Source organism: Dermacentor andersoni, chromosome 9 (genome assembly GCF_023375885.2).
Source record: "Dermacentor andersoni chromosome 9, qqDerAnde1_hic_scaffold, whole genome shotgun sequence".
Lineage (NCBI taxonomy): Eukaryota > Metazoa > Arthropoda > Arachnida > Ixodida > Ixodidae > Dermacentor > Dermacentor andersoni.
Window position 1 is genome coordinate 104733176 of NC_092822.1, and position 15654 is coordinate 104748829.

The window sequence follows — 15654 nt, forward strand, 5'->3', positions numbered from 1 at the left end:
TGTTGACTGGAATGTAACACATCACAACCAGACGCCATCTTTGGAGACAATTGATAAACGTGTCCCAAACGTACGTGCAGTGATGATCCGGTTCTTCACTAATAGCTGGCTTAGAATATCCTAATTGTCTTTGTCGAGGACCAGAGTCTGAGTTTTAGGTGAGATTCAATAACGGTGAGCCCCGAGAACTTGTCTAGCTTCGGGCCGAAGGCTGCCGCTTACTGAGCCAGAATATGCGTTTACCGGCCTAAGTGACGTGCAAGCTAAAGCAGTCTCATTTACACCATGACATTGCTCGATTTATCACCTCTTGCAGACTACCGCACACGATGCAATCGAGCAGATGGCTGATGCCGGGATACACGTAGTAATGGCACCGTCGGTGGGCATGTTTGGCCGTTGGTACAAGCCCTACTATCCGGACCCCAGCGACAGACCCGGCCCCGGCAACTACACTCTGTTCCAGGAGTGCGACTCTATTCCTGCATACCAGATGGGCAGCGTGACAGAGGTAATACCACTGGTCTGGAATGAAAAAGACCCGGAACTAACAGGCACATTTAGTATGAGCTTCTGGCTGCGGATACAAACTTTTTGTATATTATGACGTCTTCTCCACAAAAAAAAACAAGAAAGAGAGAGAGAGTGAGAAATACGAATGCTTTCAAAAACTAAGAAAGCGACATTAGAAATAGAAATCAATTATGGTCAGCAAAACAAAAAACGCCCGATAGCCTCTAAACATGCTCAAGATACGCAACATACTTATCGTGCAATTATGCAAAGCTTACGACGCACGTTCGACCCTTTTTCTTCCTCCCTCTGTCAAGAGTGGCAGGCACCCGCGAAAACAACAAAGAACAAAGGAGTTGATCTTGTGTCTGAAAGAAAGATGCTCCGTTACCTCGCTTCGCCAAGCGAAGCTATAGATAAGCGTGTAGACGTTAGTCTATAACACACTATTGACGTGAATCTATAGCTTGCGTGTAGACGTGAGTGTGAACATGGATGAGTGCTTGATGGTTTTAGCATAGAGACGTGAGTACGAACAAGAAAGGAACAATATGAACGAGAATAATTTTAGATCACAGAGAGAGAGAGAGACAGAGAGAGAGAGCTTTATTCGTCAGAGTGGGGATCTAGTTCGTGGGCTCCTCAGCAAGGCCAGATGTCCGCCAGGCGACGCGTGACGGCGATCTCTTCAGCTTGCTCGACGGCCCGGAGTTGCGCGTCCGGGATGGAGCTAAGCAGCACTTCCTCCCACGATTTAGGTGAGTGAGAGGCCAAGTGATAGGAGGAAGGGGGGTCCCCCTCGCAGTCCCGGAGGATGTATGTGACTGAGCGTAGCTATAGCTCGCCTCGCAGGTGACAGTACGGACTTACTCTGTCCGGGTAAACGTACGAATATACGTATACAGGGGTTCAGGTATGAGTGCGCCTTTAGCCTGCGCCAGGTGATCTCCTGACGCTTGTTCAGTTTACTGTGCGGTGCCCGCCCAATTTTAGACACGCTTCAATATAAAAACCAAACCAGCCCCTTTGAACACACTTAGACATGCCCTCTTCGCGAGTTTATAGTCAAACGTAAAGTGCGAAATGCAAAATACAATGTACGTCCTTCAAGACAGTTTTGTTCGCCGTAAGTAAAACGCCAGTGACATTTTTAAATGAAGAAAACGACCTTCCATACGATTTGGAAGGGGTTTAGAGACCGCGAAATGGATATACCTCTTAAAGCGAGAGCTTACTATCCTATTCACTCGCTTATTTCTGTTCCTCAATTTATGTCGTTTTACTTTCTTTGTTGCTTCTTGCTTCTTTTCTTTCTTTCCTTCTTTCTTTCTTTCTTTCTTTCTTTTCCATGGTAGTTGGATTGCTCCGCGAAGATGCTCGGTGACCAACCCCTCCCTAGTAATACCATCATGTTGGTGACTTCAGGGGTACTTTGAATGCATAAAAAAATGTAAGAAGAGACTTACCTCTTGCACTGTTCGCGGGATCCCTTTCACCCATGCCACATGAACTGCAGGGAAGCTTGGATGGAAACAGTGTGCCTAATTTGGTCTAGGGAGAGCCAAGGGTCGGCTTTCGCGCATGGATTATGAAATTGCATCGCGCAGGCGTGGTACGAAGCGTTTCCTCCTCGTCTCCGCTGTGCGCTTTTGTGGGTTGTGAAGTGCTAGCACGTATGGCCATATACGCCCATCGTACGCGCGCGTAATAGCTCACTGTTTTTGCTCACTCTGCAAGTCCTCGGGTGACGCTGTACAGCCATCCCGCGGGCCAGAGTAGATCGTCTCTGCACTGCATGTAAATAAATTTCGCTAGACGTTTCATTTGTCTGATGCACCCTTGGAGCATGAATTAGCAATATGAACTTGAAATTTAGTAACTGTTGTTGGCAGCCGCTCTCTCGGTCATTGTCTATTCACTGTTTGTGGGTGTTAGTGTTATTTGAGTAGCCTGTACAATACAGGCAGTTTATGCCTAATGACGGGGAAACTAAAGTCGCAGCTTCGCGCAGAGGTGAAGCATCGATTGCGATAGCCAATTACTGGACAGCTGGCTATACGAAGTAAGGACAGTAGTCTTATAGGCCGTGTACACTTGCAAGCACATCCACACTAACTAAATCAAAAGCATGGTGTCGCACACGCACAATCAAACATAAACACATCTCGCTCGAGGACCGCGGAAAGTCGCTGTCAAAACGCTGCAGTGAGGAAACGCGGCAGCGGCAGCGAGCGAATGGACCTTCGTGCAGCCGCACGCATCAACGCGAACTGGTTCGCGAAAACACATCGCAGCGCGGCCTCTGTGCCTGTCGCAGATGGCTTTCAAAGTAAGCGGCCCGGCCGGGCGCACCCGGCCTCCCGGGCCGCGCGAAGTAAAACGCGCCCCCCTTCCCTACTCCCCCCCCGAAGCCTTGCGCGCAACGGAAGGCAGCGTTTCCTCCCCGCTTCCGTCCGTTGCGTACGCGAGATTGAGCGCCAACCGCCGGCTCGCACACTTTCACTCGCACATACAGCATACGGCGCGCAGCGACAATTTTATCGCCATTGGACTTTATGCGGACCCTCACGACGACGCCGACGACGAGTTCGCAAGTGCGCCTGGAGGGCCCACACGAATGCCACCGCAATAAAAGCTTATAAACATGCAAGCGAATGTCGAAGCTATGGCACTGCATTGTAGCGTTTGAGACCCCGAGCACGTGGTGATCGCAACACACTGCAGCAGAGCGAAACACGTGCGTCAGGAGACCGTGCGAAGCACATGAATACGCGCGGATGAAGATGCACATGAATCTGTAACCGAACTAAATCATCATCATCATCATCATCATCATCATCAGCCTGGTTATGCCCACTGCAGGGCAAAGGCCTCTCCCATACTTCTCCAACTACCCCGGTCATGTACTAATTGTGGCCATGTTGTCCCTGCAAACTTCTTAATCTCATCCGCCCACCTAACTTGCTGCCGCCCTCTGCTACGCTTTCCTTCCCTTGGAATCCATTCCGTAACTCTTATTGACCATCGGTTATCTTCCCTCCTCATTACGTGTCCTGCCCATGCCCATTTCTTTTTCTTGATTTCAACTAAGATATCATTAACTCGCGTTTGTTTCCTCACCGAATCTGCTCTTTTCTTATCCCTTAACGTTACACCTATCATTCTTCTTTCCATAGCTCGTTGCATCGTCCTCAATTTAAGTAGAACCCTTTTCGTAAGCCTCCAGGTTTCTGCCCCGTACGTGAGTACTGGTAAGACACAGCTGTTATAAATTGTTATAAACTAAATCGTACGAAAACAAATGCAGCAGATCCGACGAGCCCTGTTGGAATCTAAATATACAACGAAACTTACGAGGCAGTGTTCACGCGTGCCTTCTCATCTGGCTCAATGGCGCCCCGAACGAGGAGCAATGGCATGCAATGCAATGCTATGGCGGAGGAATGGAACGAACGCCTTGCACTCTTAGCGCTGTACTTCATTCGCCGAGTTCGGTATACCCTCATGGCTGAAGTGCTGCTGCTTTCGCGGTGCGACTGAAAAGTGAGCAACATTGTCAATGGCAAGGGCGGAGCCCAGATTGCTCGGAAGTCAAAATAGCGCGAGAGACCAGCGTGCTCGGTGCTTACATAGCAAAGGGTCACTGCGTTTAGGTGTTTGTTCGCAGGGTTTGTTCTGCATCCCGCTTTCTTTTTCCATGGAGTCATCGCTTGCGCATCGCACAAGGCAAACCTGATGTCTAGAGGGGAGCGAGTAAAAACGGCATTGCGCGAGTAGGTTACTGGTGTCCCATTTCTCAGGAGCTGCTCTGTCTTACACAATATTCACAATTGCACATTCCTTGTCAGAATGGATCACGTGTTCTGTTGCGGCAATTAACGAGGCGTGGTATATCGTTTCACTGTGCGCCTATTTATTTACATGGCCGATGCTTTCGTGACTGATTTGCATTACTGCTTACAGTGCTTCACCACTTATTTTACCTGCTAATTTTGATGGGAAGACGACAAGTTAACCACCGCTTCAAATTTCAATCTCTTCATCTTTCGAAAGTTTCCTCCTGGGATAAGCACTGCTTACCTTGCAAGCAGAATTAAGTATCTCCCGTATGCACATGGTTGGGAGGGCATATATCACGAGGTCAGCACTCTTATACGAGTACGCTCACTCACACTCATTCTAAAAGCGCGAGTGTGAACGTGAGTAAGTACGAAGTATGAAAGAAGTATTGGTTAGTCAGTGTGAGTGAGCATCCTCTTAAACGGCCGACCAAATTATGCTGCACATAGGCTTGCACAAGTCCGCTATTCCTAGTCGCAGAAGGCATATTTTTCAGGGGTCGCGTGACAGAATCCAAAACAGTGCAACAGACAAAAGGCGCACATTCGCGGTTTTAAGAGGCGAAATTATCTTGACTGTTAACTTAATCTGAAATATTAGTTTATTGAAGAATTTGAATGAAGTTTATTGACAATGGTTTTTCAATTAGCTGTATTTTTTATCGTTTTTGTTTTTCCCAGTCTCTTTACCCTTCATCGCAAGACAGTGCCTCTTCTTCTGCAGGTGTGCAAAAATGAGACCTTCTTCCGCTACTTCGAAGCACGTTCGCAGGCTGCTGTTTATTACAACAAGACGCTTCAAAGAATGTTTTTCCACGACAACGGGGATTCCTATCGCTACAAGGTATCTGTGGCTGACTGCTACAACTACTGGGCCTGTTCGTACTATATACCATCTCAAAGCAGCGCGTAAAAGGATGAGACGAGCATAAAAAGACATTCACGCACATGTTCAACCAGAGTTTTAGACGCTGTTATTCCATGATGACGAATAACCAACTAACCCGAGTTTCTGGCGCGGTGTTCTGCAGCAGCAGTAAATTCTCCCGTAGTGAGTGAAAGACAGGACAACAGCAAGGGCCAAAGAGTGACAGTAGGACTCTCCTGTGTACGCGTTTGGTATACAAGCTTTTTCTTGTTTCACAAGTGCCCAGCAGGCCTTAAAACCTGCGAATCCTACAGCCGGCATAAAACATTTGAATCCGCGTCTGGGCACTCCTTTAGTGTCCGTTACGAATGCTTCCTTTACACGATTTCGGGCAGCTAGGGTCAATGGTTTGACTGACCTAGCCGGGCATTGCGTCGACCACTTAACATATTTGTGTTGTCCTTCATAAGCATGAAGAAGATTTGTCACCCACACCATAGCAGTCACATCTTTTTCTAATTTAATCCTTATGTTGCCATCTCTACTGCTTAATGCGGGGGTTGTGGCTTCGCTCCCCACCGGCGACAAGTCATCTTTTCGTCCCCTTTCATTTCCATTTTCTCTATTATTTCCTACATTTCATTTACAACCACAGCTAATGTCCCCTGTGTTTCTCTTGGTTTCATTGACTAACATTGATTAACGATTAACAAAAATCGAGAGCCTCGGTTCGCCTTCTTCTCTTGTTCATTTCCACTCTTCGTTATTTTTTGCAGCTTTGCTACCTAAAGCAGACCCTGACGAATATCAAGTACGGCTTAGCGGCTTACGACCTCGAGTTTGCTGATGGAGAGAACACCTGTGGCCTGGGAAGCTACCACGAACTTCGAGTACTGCGAGAGTTGCTCTCATTCTTCAACGAAAGCTACTCTAGCCCCCGCGACTTCGAGAACTGTACGTTTCCGGACACGTAGGTCCATCGTTCACAAGGCTCGGCATTGGCCATATCACTTAAAAAGTAGTCCATACAAAAGGACCCGAAGAATTCTAGCTGTGTTTCAGCCAAGCTCACATTAGCCCTTACTCCTTTAACAAACAAAGTTCGATGGGGAAAAACAGATGTGTAAAAAAGAAACGTGTTGACGCAGATACCTTAAGGTAGTTAATTTACAGAGACGCTGGTCGTAGGCACAAAATTGGAATTGTATTCAGCGTCGCGATACAAAACAAGTAATTGCAATAAAATACTTTTTTTAACACCTTGCGGAGACGTGCAAGCACCGGTCGTGCTAACATTGCTGTGACTTGATGAGGCGGCTCAATAAAATGTGCCCCAGATTTACTATCAATTTAATCATTATAATCATTCTGTCATTCTAATGGAGATACGAGTAGCTGCTACTAATAAGTAAACGTTAAACACGTAAACAATGTCAGATATGTTTAAAGCCCTTACCTTATGATACCGCAGTAACTATTACCCTTCTGTATAGGCAGGGAGGACCTTTCATAGTTGCCATTTCCAACTCCTGCTATCTAAGGCGACAAATGAGACAAGCGTTGTGCCGTCTATTATATTCAAATACGATAAATTATTTGAGCTGAATTTACCTGCCCCTGTCTTTTAATTTATTATCGCCCATGTTTAACACTCGTATCCTTTATACGGTCCCTAGCTTCGCCCTCAAATTGCGTGTAAATTGCTTCAGCAATCCTATCGGATAACGATAACGGCGCGAACACTAGTAAAAAAGAGTAGGCCCATCCCGGTAGTCATATTCATTTCAATGTTATGGCCCAACTTTTGTGCTTTAATTGAAAATACAATTCCAATGACGAATATTCGTAAGCTTAAGAAAATAGAAGCACTGCAACTAACTCTGCACCAGGAACAAATATTCGAGTTCTGTAAACTGCATTCGGTAAAGCATGTAAAACGAGCCGATTTTGTTATTTGAATTAGCAGCTTACCTGAAATGGTTGCAATGCTTTCGACGGTTTTGCAACTGTCCTACTCTCATATTCTGGTAAATTTTAGAGCAAAGTATATTAGTTCAAATTTGTTGGCTTCAAATATCTATATACACTTTTCAGAATGGTGATGCGATTTTCATTGATGATTTACAAATATTTTAATTTGCTCGCTTTGCTTAGTGAAATTTCGCGATTTTCAACAATTTTTAGGAGCAATTGACGTCGTAATTAAAGAACCTGCTTCCTACAATAACTAAATTCTAACTTTCTTTCTTTTCGATTTCACAAACCTCGGGCCCTATAACGTAAAACTATTCCAATGTGTTTTTATTCGAATCTCCTGACGTCAAATTTGCGTAACCGCCGATGCAAGCACCGGGCGGTGACCCGCAACGTTGCCTCAACAGCCCAATCAAACGCCCTCCAGTGTATAGGAGGTCACTTTTCCTTGCTTTCAAAACGAGTAACATATTGACTACATAGAGTGGTTTTTCGTTTGTAATTGGCCACCAGGAGACAAGGGGCACGCTCAAGTGGAGAGGGTTTCAATGGGGCCGAGCCAGTGCGCTAAAAATCGATAACCGGATGAAGAGGGTGGTGCCGGCGTCTGCGATTGGTCCACTTTCCCTTATACTTAGCTTGCGGTGGCTGGTCGAAAATCGCCGCAGCATGCAACGGAAGGTTAAGGGTGCTGCTAAAACGGATTTTCAGCAAAGAGTAGTTAATAGAGGTCGTAAACGTAGAGCGAGGTCGTAAACGTGTCGAAAATGCTCGAAAACGTTACACGACCAAGCAGGAAGGTTTATTGTACACAAATAAACCCATGCTCTCCGGCAGGTGGGAGTAAACAGTGCCTGAGCGATTGGCGGCAGCCATCTTTTATTCCTTTCAGAACGGGACAGCCTGCGGCTATTCAGAGGAAAATTCAGTTTTGTTCGGCATATTAATGCATCTTTAAAGCGTACACGCCATTTTTACGGGGTGAGCTTTCACGGTTTTGTGACGTCGCGTGGCAGGCAGGTGAAGTGGGTGCAGCCCGAAATTTTTTGACAAATAGCCGAGCGTTAATGGCGAAAAGGCGTCAAATGAGAAATAACCATTTTTATTTTGTTCGGTCCAATCTTGCATAATCGGTGTGCACAAGTCATATCAGATGGGGAGCTGTTGAGGTTTTCGTGACGTCGTGTGACAGACAAGTGAAGTGGGGTTGGTTCAAAAAAAGCTTTTCGCCAATCGCGGAGGGCTGATTGCAAAATTGGAATAGAAAAGTTTGGAATAGCTTTACGTTATAGCGCCCCTCATCAACTTCGGTGCTGTGGCTGCCGAGAAGAGGGATTTCTCAGTTTCCATGTATACGGGTAGGAGTCGCTGAGCAGAAGCTTGCTGTTAGGGCAGCAAAAAGGTTTACAAAGTAGCAAGCCCGAACTAAACTTACGATGAGAAAAGTTCTAGATTAGAACTTCGTCATTATAATTTGAAAGTATTTGGTGCACCAAAATATGAGACACGAGTGTTGTGCGGCGATAGCCATGAAATTTCATTTGCTCTATTTCTTGTGTCGTAATGTTTACTTGCGAGAAAAGTCACAGAAAACTGGAAGAATGCAAATATTGTACTAATCCACAAAAAAGAAGACGTTAAAGAATAAAAAAATTATAGTCCCGTTAGGTTACTCCCATTATTATATAATATATTTACCAAAATAATCTCTAATAGAATAAGGGCGACACTGTACTTTAGTCAACCAAGAAAACAGGCTGGCTTCAGGAAGGGATACTCTACAATGGATCACATCCATGTCATTATTCAGCTTATCGAGAAATCTGTAGAGCACAATAAACCTTTCTATACGGCTTTCATATTACGGAAAGGCATTTGATTGAGTAGAGATAGCAGCAGTCATAGAGGCATTACTTAATCAAGGAGTACAGAACGCTTACGTAAATACCTTGGAAAATATCTACAGCGGTTCTACAGCTACCTTAATTCTACACAAGAAAAGCAGGAAGATACCTATAAAGAAAGGGGTCAGACAGGGAGACACAATCTCTCAAATGCTATTCACTGCGTGCTTGGAAGAAGTATTCAAGCTAATAAAGTGGGAAGGCTTCGGAGTAAGGATCGACATCGAATATCTCAGCAACCTTCGGTTAGCCGATGACATTGTTCTATTCAGCAACAGTGCAGACGAGTTACAACAAATGATTTAGGACCTTAACAGAGAGAGTCTAAGAGTGGGGTTGAAAATTAATGTGCAGAAGACAAAGATAATGAAGAATAGCCAGGCAAACGAACAAGAGTTCAGGATCGCCAGTCAGCCTCTAGAGCCTGTGAAGGAGTACGTTTACCTAGGTCAAATAATCACAGGGAACCCTGATCATGAGAAGGAAAATCATAGAAGAATAAAAATGGGCTGGATCGCATACGGCAGACACTGTCAGCTCCTGACTGGAAGCTTGTCATTATCATTGAAGAGGAAGGAGTACAATCAGTGCATTTTACCAGGGCTGACATATGGGGCAGTGACTTAGAGACTGACAAAGAAGTTTGAGAACAAGTTAAGGACCGCGCAAAGAGCGATGGAACGAAGATTGCTAGGCATAACGTTAAGAGACAGAAAGAAAGCGGTTTGACATGTATCAGAGAGTAAACGGCTATAGATGATATTCTAATTGACATCAAGAGAAAAAAATGGAGCTGGGCAGGTCGTGTAGTGCGCCTGTTAAGTAGTCGTTGGACCATTAGGGTTACAAAATGGGTGCAAAGGGAAGGGAAGCGCAGTCGAGGACGGCAGAAGGCTAGGTGGAGCGATGAAATTAGGAAATTTGCGGGCACTAGTTGGAATCGGTTGGCGCAGGACAGGGGTAATTGGAGATCGCAGTGGACCTTCGTCCTGCAGTGGACATAAAACAAGCTGATTATAATGATGATGATGATGATATAGATGGTGGTGGTGGATATGATTATGATGATGATGAATGTTTACATGCAGCCAAAAATGGGCGAAAATTATCACTTGTCGTCGCCCACGATTTCATCTTGCCCCTTAAAAAGAAAGGTTAGCTCGGAATTCACTCCACTGCCACCTATTCGAATACGTGTAAAACGCAAAAATTATTCTAGGAGAAAACTCACTTGCCGATTTCAGTAATATTTGCTGTATTTGAGAGAAAATGTAACGTTATAGTGGCTGCAGCACGTAGAAGTTATGTGAAGAATTTGGCATGCTTTAAAAATTTTACGAAATTTTTGTTAGTGTAAAAGGCATTGGCGAATAGAGTTTACAAAGCCTTACTTCCGCTCCGAGAACAAATGTTGCGGTTCTGTGTGTTTCGCCTGTTGGATCGTCTAAGATGACAAACGGGATATACAAACTTACAGCTTACGTTACATTGTGACAAGGTTTAGCGATGTTTTGCAGAAGTCATATCGAGAAATTAGTTCAATATTTTAGAGCGGTGTTTAATACATCAATTTCGCCCACTTGAGATGATGACGCAATGTTAATAGTTTTGTATAGTTTTCACTGTAGATTTAGAGAATTGTAAACACTATAACCGATATATTTCAGATTTCGTATCATTGACTAACCTTTCTACATATCAAGTCCTAAAAAAGATCTGCTTGCTGTAATCACTCTCGATTTAAACATTTCCTTTAAATGCAGCGGACCTTATCAAAGTCTGAGCTCTGGTTGTTGAGAAAACGATTCCTCCGCTCTCAAGTATTCGATAGCAGCTCACGAGCTAAAGCTTTTCCTAAACATTAAGGGTGTTATGCATAGGACAAGGGCGTACAATTTTTGTCTTGAGGAGGGAGTTACATATAATAAGAAACGCGTAATACACGTACTGTTTTGGTTCTCTGAATGCTTTCTTTCTCATTTTATTTTCAGGCTGGCATGGCGTGAACGAGTCGCTTGTAGGCCAACAAGCGCGTAAGGAGATACCCCTGCGTAAGCTCAATCTAAGCCGTTGCCTTTTCATTTCTTCTCTTCGCGCCTTACGTTTGCGAACTTTACGTTCCTTGTTTGTGAGATTTTCAGCTAAAAAAAGTCGGGGCTGCTTTATTTTATTTATCGCAGTGTTCCGCAAATGCTCGCCCATCAATTAGTTGTGGTTGAGCCAAGGACAATCGCCTGGAATGAATAGACAAATAAATATCCGTTTTTCACTTTCTGGCGCCCTATTCGCATATAGCAACATTTGACGCTCGTGGTCGTGGTGGATTTATTGAGATTTTCAAAATTGCTGCGATATTGCTTCGAATATGTTATTGCAAAATGTTACCGTTAGGTTAAATCTGTTAATCATTACAACTTATTAAGGCAAAAGCACTAGATGGCTCATGGGTCGGAAAATCCAATGTCCGGCGTTGTGGCTGCGAAATTATGTGTCGCCAAATGGCAGCGAAACCCACGACCATTCGTGGGAATCGAACCCACGACCTTTAATGAATGTCTCGTGAGCGTGTTGACTTTCACCTTCATCCTCTTCAGCGTATGCTAAAGCTACTGTCAAGTTGTTGCTTGCAGTTCAATCATTTGAAGCTTTTCTACTGGTTCTACTAAAACTCAGATGAAGATGTTTGGCCGCTTAATGTAAACAGCGTTCTTGGGCCCTTTCGCGTACATTCATGGTCGGTGGTCGGACTTTCATTGCCGCCGATACGAAGGTACTGATGCAAAGATCGCGTTCTTTTTGCCCAATTCGTCGTTAACTGCCAAATATTAAAGCTTTTTAAGACGTACTTCCGGTGCACTTACATCACCGAAAATCATGTGCTCGTTAACGACTGTGCTCTCTGCAGAATTACGCAAAGAAACAACAAACGCTACCTAATTATACTCATGATTGCATTGCGCTTAGTGTTGCAGTGACGAACATAAGGAACAAGACGCGGACGAACGTGGCGCAAAGTACCAACTTGTTTAGTGCTGTTAACGAACACGCTTATCTACAAGGTGATGTGGCGGGGAGGGGGGGGGGAGAGAGATAAAGAAAGATATGACAAGGTGACAACATGTGATGATGCGGTGGGCCGGAAGACACAGTTGACTTGCACCCATTCGCCCTGGCAAACTCGACTTCAGGGCGAATGAGTGCACGTGAACTATGTCTTCCGGTCCACCGCATCATCACATGTTGTCACCTTGTCATATCTTTCTTTATCTCTCCCCCCCTCCACCACATCACCCTCTATATAAGCGTGTCTTTTAAAACCGTTAAACAAGTTCGTGGCTTGTGCCACGTACGTCCTCGTCTTGCTCCTTATGTTCATCAGTGTAGCACTAAACGCAATACAATCATGAACGTCCACCAGCTAGCCCCGTTCATGGCTTTATTAAATATGCTACTGTAACAGTCATACGCCATGAAGCTCACCGACTTTTATTCAAGCAAATAGTTTTTAGCAAAAATAGATTGTCTGGGTCATTCGCGTAGCCTGTGATTCGTGCGCAAAGTTACGAAATACCAAATTGCTTTTGAGTTGTCTAAAGGCGTTTGTTTTTTATATATATTTTTCTGGAAATGCAGACAAGGCGAAGAGGAGAGCCTTAGTAGGACCACGTAAGAGCATATTTTTATCGTTCTCATTCACCACCTAGGCACTTCGTGAACTTAATTTGCTTGCATCGACACCACAGTACAGATTCGAGCGAATTAAAGCCCTATCTGCAACAATTAGGTGATTTAGTAAAGCTGAACCGCGTGTTAGCTTTGGCCAAAGCATGTGAAGCCAAGTTGCATTGTTGCACGAAGGTACGCGTCTTGTAGATTACAAAACAAGGCTACGACGTCTTTCTTTTTTTAAGCGAAGCTTTCTTTACCTCTTCCTTCGACTTTCCCACTGCTGCTGCTGCTGTGGCTGCTGTCGTGCACACCGCCTCGGGGGGTGGTTCAGAGAGGAAAGGCGACAGGAGAAACTCGTTTTCACCCCACCGCGTCGAATGTGCACAATGCCCTCTGGACTTCCCTGGCCGTCGCCACATTAGCCGCTTGACACCTGTAATTATCCGCGACACCCCGCAGAAGCATTGCAGAAACTGCAGCGCTTCCCTTTCTACTAACGTGCGAGGCCAGAGGGGAAGCGGATAGAACTGTAGAGAGAAGACGAGAAGAAGAAGAGGGAGGCGAAGAGGCAGTTCCCATATAAGAGAGGAAGGTGTCGTGAGGAGGTAAGGAAACCCCACTACTATACGACAACTATTGCGGGGAAACAGGATAAGCTTAAGTTCAAGGTACGGTACAGTACGTTGCCGCTATTTCTGAAAAATAAACGCCATGTAAGTATGTCAAGCGGGCAACTTACGCAAGGCGTGCATAAGCAGAGCCGCATTAATTAAAGCGCACCTCTGGGTGCAGGAGACACTACCGAAGCGGTCGACTGTCCAATAAACACTTCTGTGCCCGCCGCATTAGCTTTGCGGCTGTGGCATCGCTAGGGGTCGCGGATTTGATCCCAGTTGCGGCAGCCGCATTTCGAAGGGGGCGAAATAGAAACCGCACGTGCACTTAGATTTTGGGACACGTTAAAGAACATCACGGTGTCAAAATTAATCCGGAGTCCGCCACTACGGCTTGCCTCGTAATCTGAGTGGGGTTTTGACACGTACAGCCCAATAATCCAATTCAAGTTTAATACTTCTGCCACAATGCAATGTGCCCCCCATGTGACGAAATAACAACGCTCAACCCTCTGAAAAGTTATAAAATATGGCGCACAGTAACGCCTCAAGCAAACGCCTCTCCCAGTGTGTTCTGTGTACTACTCAAACAAACGGCAGTGGTGCACGCAAGGTAACGTCTAACAACTCACCACTCTCGGTTTAGCCTAAACATTGAAGAAATTAGGCTTTAGCCTTCAACATCACCGCTAATTATCGTCAATGAAAGCATCCAGCACAGAAAGCTTCGCTTACATCGATTCCCACAGTGTGTGGGATCTGCATAATTTTTTTTTCGTATACGTTTGATGCACTTTATGCAAATTAAGGTGCGTATTTTCACGCGTCTTTGTGGAGAACCTCCTTACGTGTAATTCCTTTGCACTAAAAGGAGAACAGATGTGGGCGATGCAGCTGTTCATAGCTACTGTATGTCGATCTTTCCCACTATAGGTAATGTCGTTCTTTTGGGCGGCAATTTCAAGACACGTTTTACTACACTGCAGCGCTAACCGCGGTAATGAATGATAACACCCGTGTAACGTTAGTGAACAGACTGCTCGAGTGAAACAAGTAGCGGGAAGACACGGAAGATAAATGTAGGGCGAGTGCACATAAATCGTGGAACACCAAATGAATTTTTAACGGGTTGATTCAAGCCTGCCATCACTGAAGCGCGTTGTTCTCGTGTAGTGACTTAAGTTATATACGTCCATCGCCTTCACCAGGGTAAGCTGGCTTGCCCGCACCGTGGTGGGGCAATGAAGAAGAGCGAGCGTATTTGGTGCGGGCACACAGATGGCAACAAAAGGTTTGGCTCTCACTTGCGCTCGCAGCTTGAACATAAACTGAAAGCAGCTGTTTCAAGCACACACGTACGCGTGTATGCTAGCTTTCTTCTCGCGACAGTATACACCAATATTCAGGAGCCCCACCCCTGATCAGGTGCGAGAAGACAAGGGGAAAGTAAAATGGGTATAATGAGAAGGTAGTTAGGTGCTGATTTTAGGGCGTATTAGTAGTATAGGGCAGAGTTAGGTCGCTCCAGACAGAAGTAATTCGAGATTGCCCTCAATATGCAGTAAACCTTTAATATGATGACAGTGAGAAGAAGAGCGGTACGGAATCACGCTATGTTCGTTATTCAATATCTCAAACGAAACGCTAGCGCTCGTTCTTGGTGTCTCGCTCTTGTCCGTGTCTTCCAGCGCTATGAACCCCGTTGCTGTGCCAACGTCATTCTTTTCTCCACAACGGGACACCAATGTTAGGACGTAATTCATATACGCTACACAGGAAGGCCTTTCACCACGAACATGCACTTTTCTTCGACTTGTCTCTGTTTATTTCGGCGAACAGCCAGGCTAACATCTCCAACATGTCGTTAAAGCTTATGTCTATCTCTGTTTGTTCCTTCATCTTCGTCCGCGCGGCTTAGCGCAACAAGTTTCAGAGCGTGAACCAACTATCGTACGGATGCAGTGTCTTTGAGCAGAAAAAGGGCGGGAAGGAACTATGTGAACAGGACAGACGGACAGACAGGCGGACAGAGAGGCGGATGCGTCTGTCCTATCCACATCGTTTCTTCCCGCTGTTTTTTTTTTTTTTTTTGCACTCAGTGACGCTGCAAGGTACACCAACTGGCCCAACAGTCAATGCTTACATAGTCTATCCTACGAATAAATTAGCAACCTTTGAGTTCTGGCTCATACCGTGCTTAACTGTGAGACCACTCGAATTGATTCGTAGGACACCCACCCGAGTCGCCACTCATATGCACTGTCGCTGACACT

General features: G+C 45.3%; 1 protein-coding gene across 1 annotated transcript; it reads left to right on the forward strand.

The window, feature by feature from the left end:
- Positions 1 to 380: 380 nt before the first annotated feature.
- LOC129384005 (uncharacterized) lies at positions 381 to 13000 on the forward strand. Its single transcript, XM_055069035.2, has 5 exons — positions 381 to 511; positions 5077 to 5196; positions 5997 to 6174; positions 11090 to 11149; positions 12732 to 13000. Exons 1-5 carry the CDS (start codon positions 389 to 391, stop codon positions 12800 to 12802), a joined length of 552 nt encoding a protein of 183 aa, XP_054925010.2. The 5' UTR covers positions 381 to 388; the 3' UTR covers positions 12803 to 13000.
- The last annotated feature ends 2654 nt before the right edge of the window (positions 13001 to 15654 follow it).

What these genes read in the sequence shown, in the direction of transcription:
- LOC129384005 (XM_055069035.2), top strand. Translation starts at nt 389, where the DNA reads ATGTTTGGCCGTTGGTACAAGCCCTACTATCCGGACCCCAGCGACAGA. An exon ending in AGATGGGCAGCGTGACAGAG is followed by an intron (nt 512 to 5,076) that starts GTAATACCACTG and finishes CTTCTTCTGCAG; the next exon opens with GTGTGCAAAAATGAGACCTT. An exon ending in CCCCCGCGACTTCGAGAACT is followed by an intron (nt 6,175 to 11,089) that starts GTACGTTTCCGG and finishes TTTTATTTTCAG; the next exon opens with GCTGGCATGGCGTGAACGAG.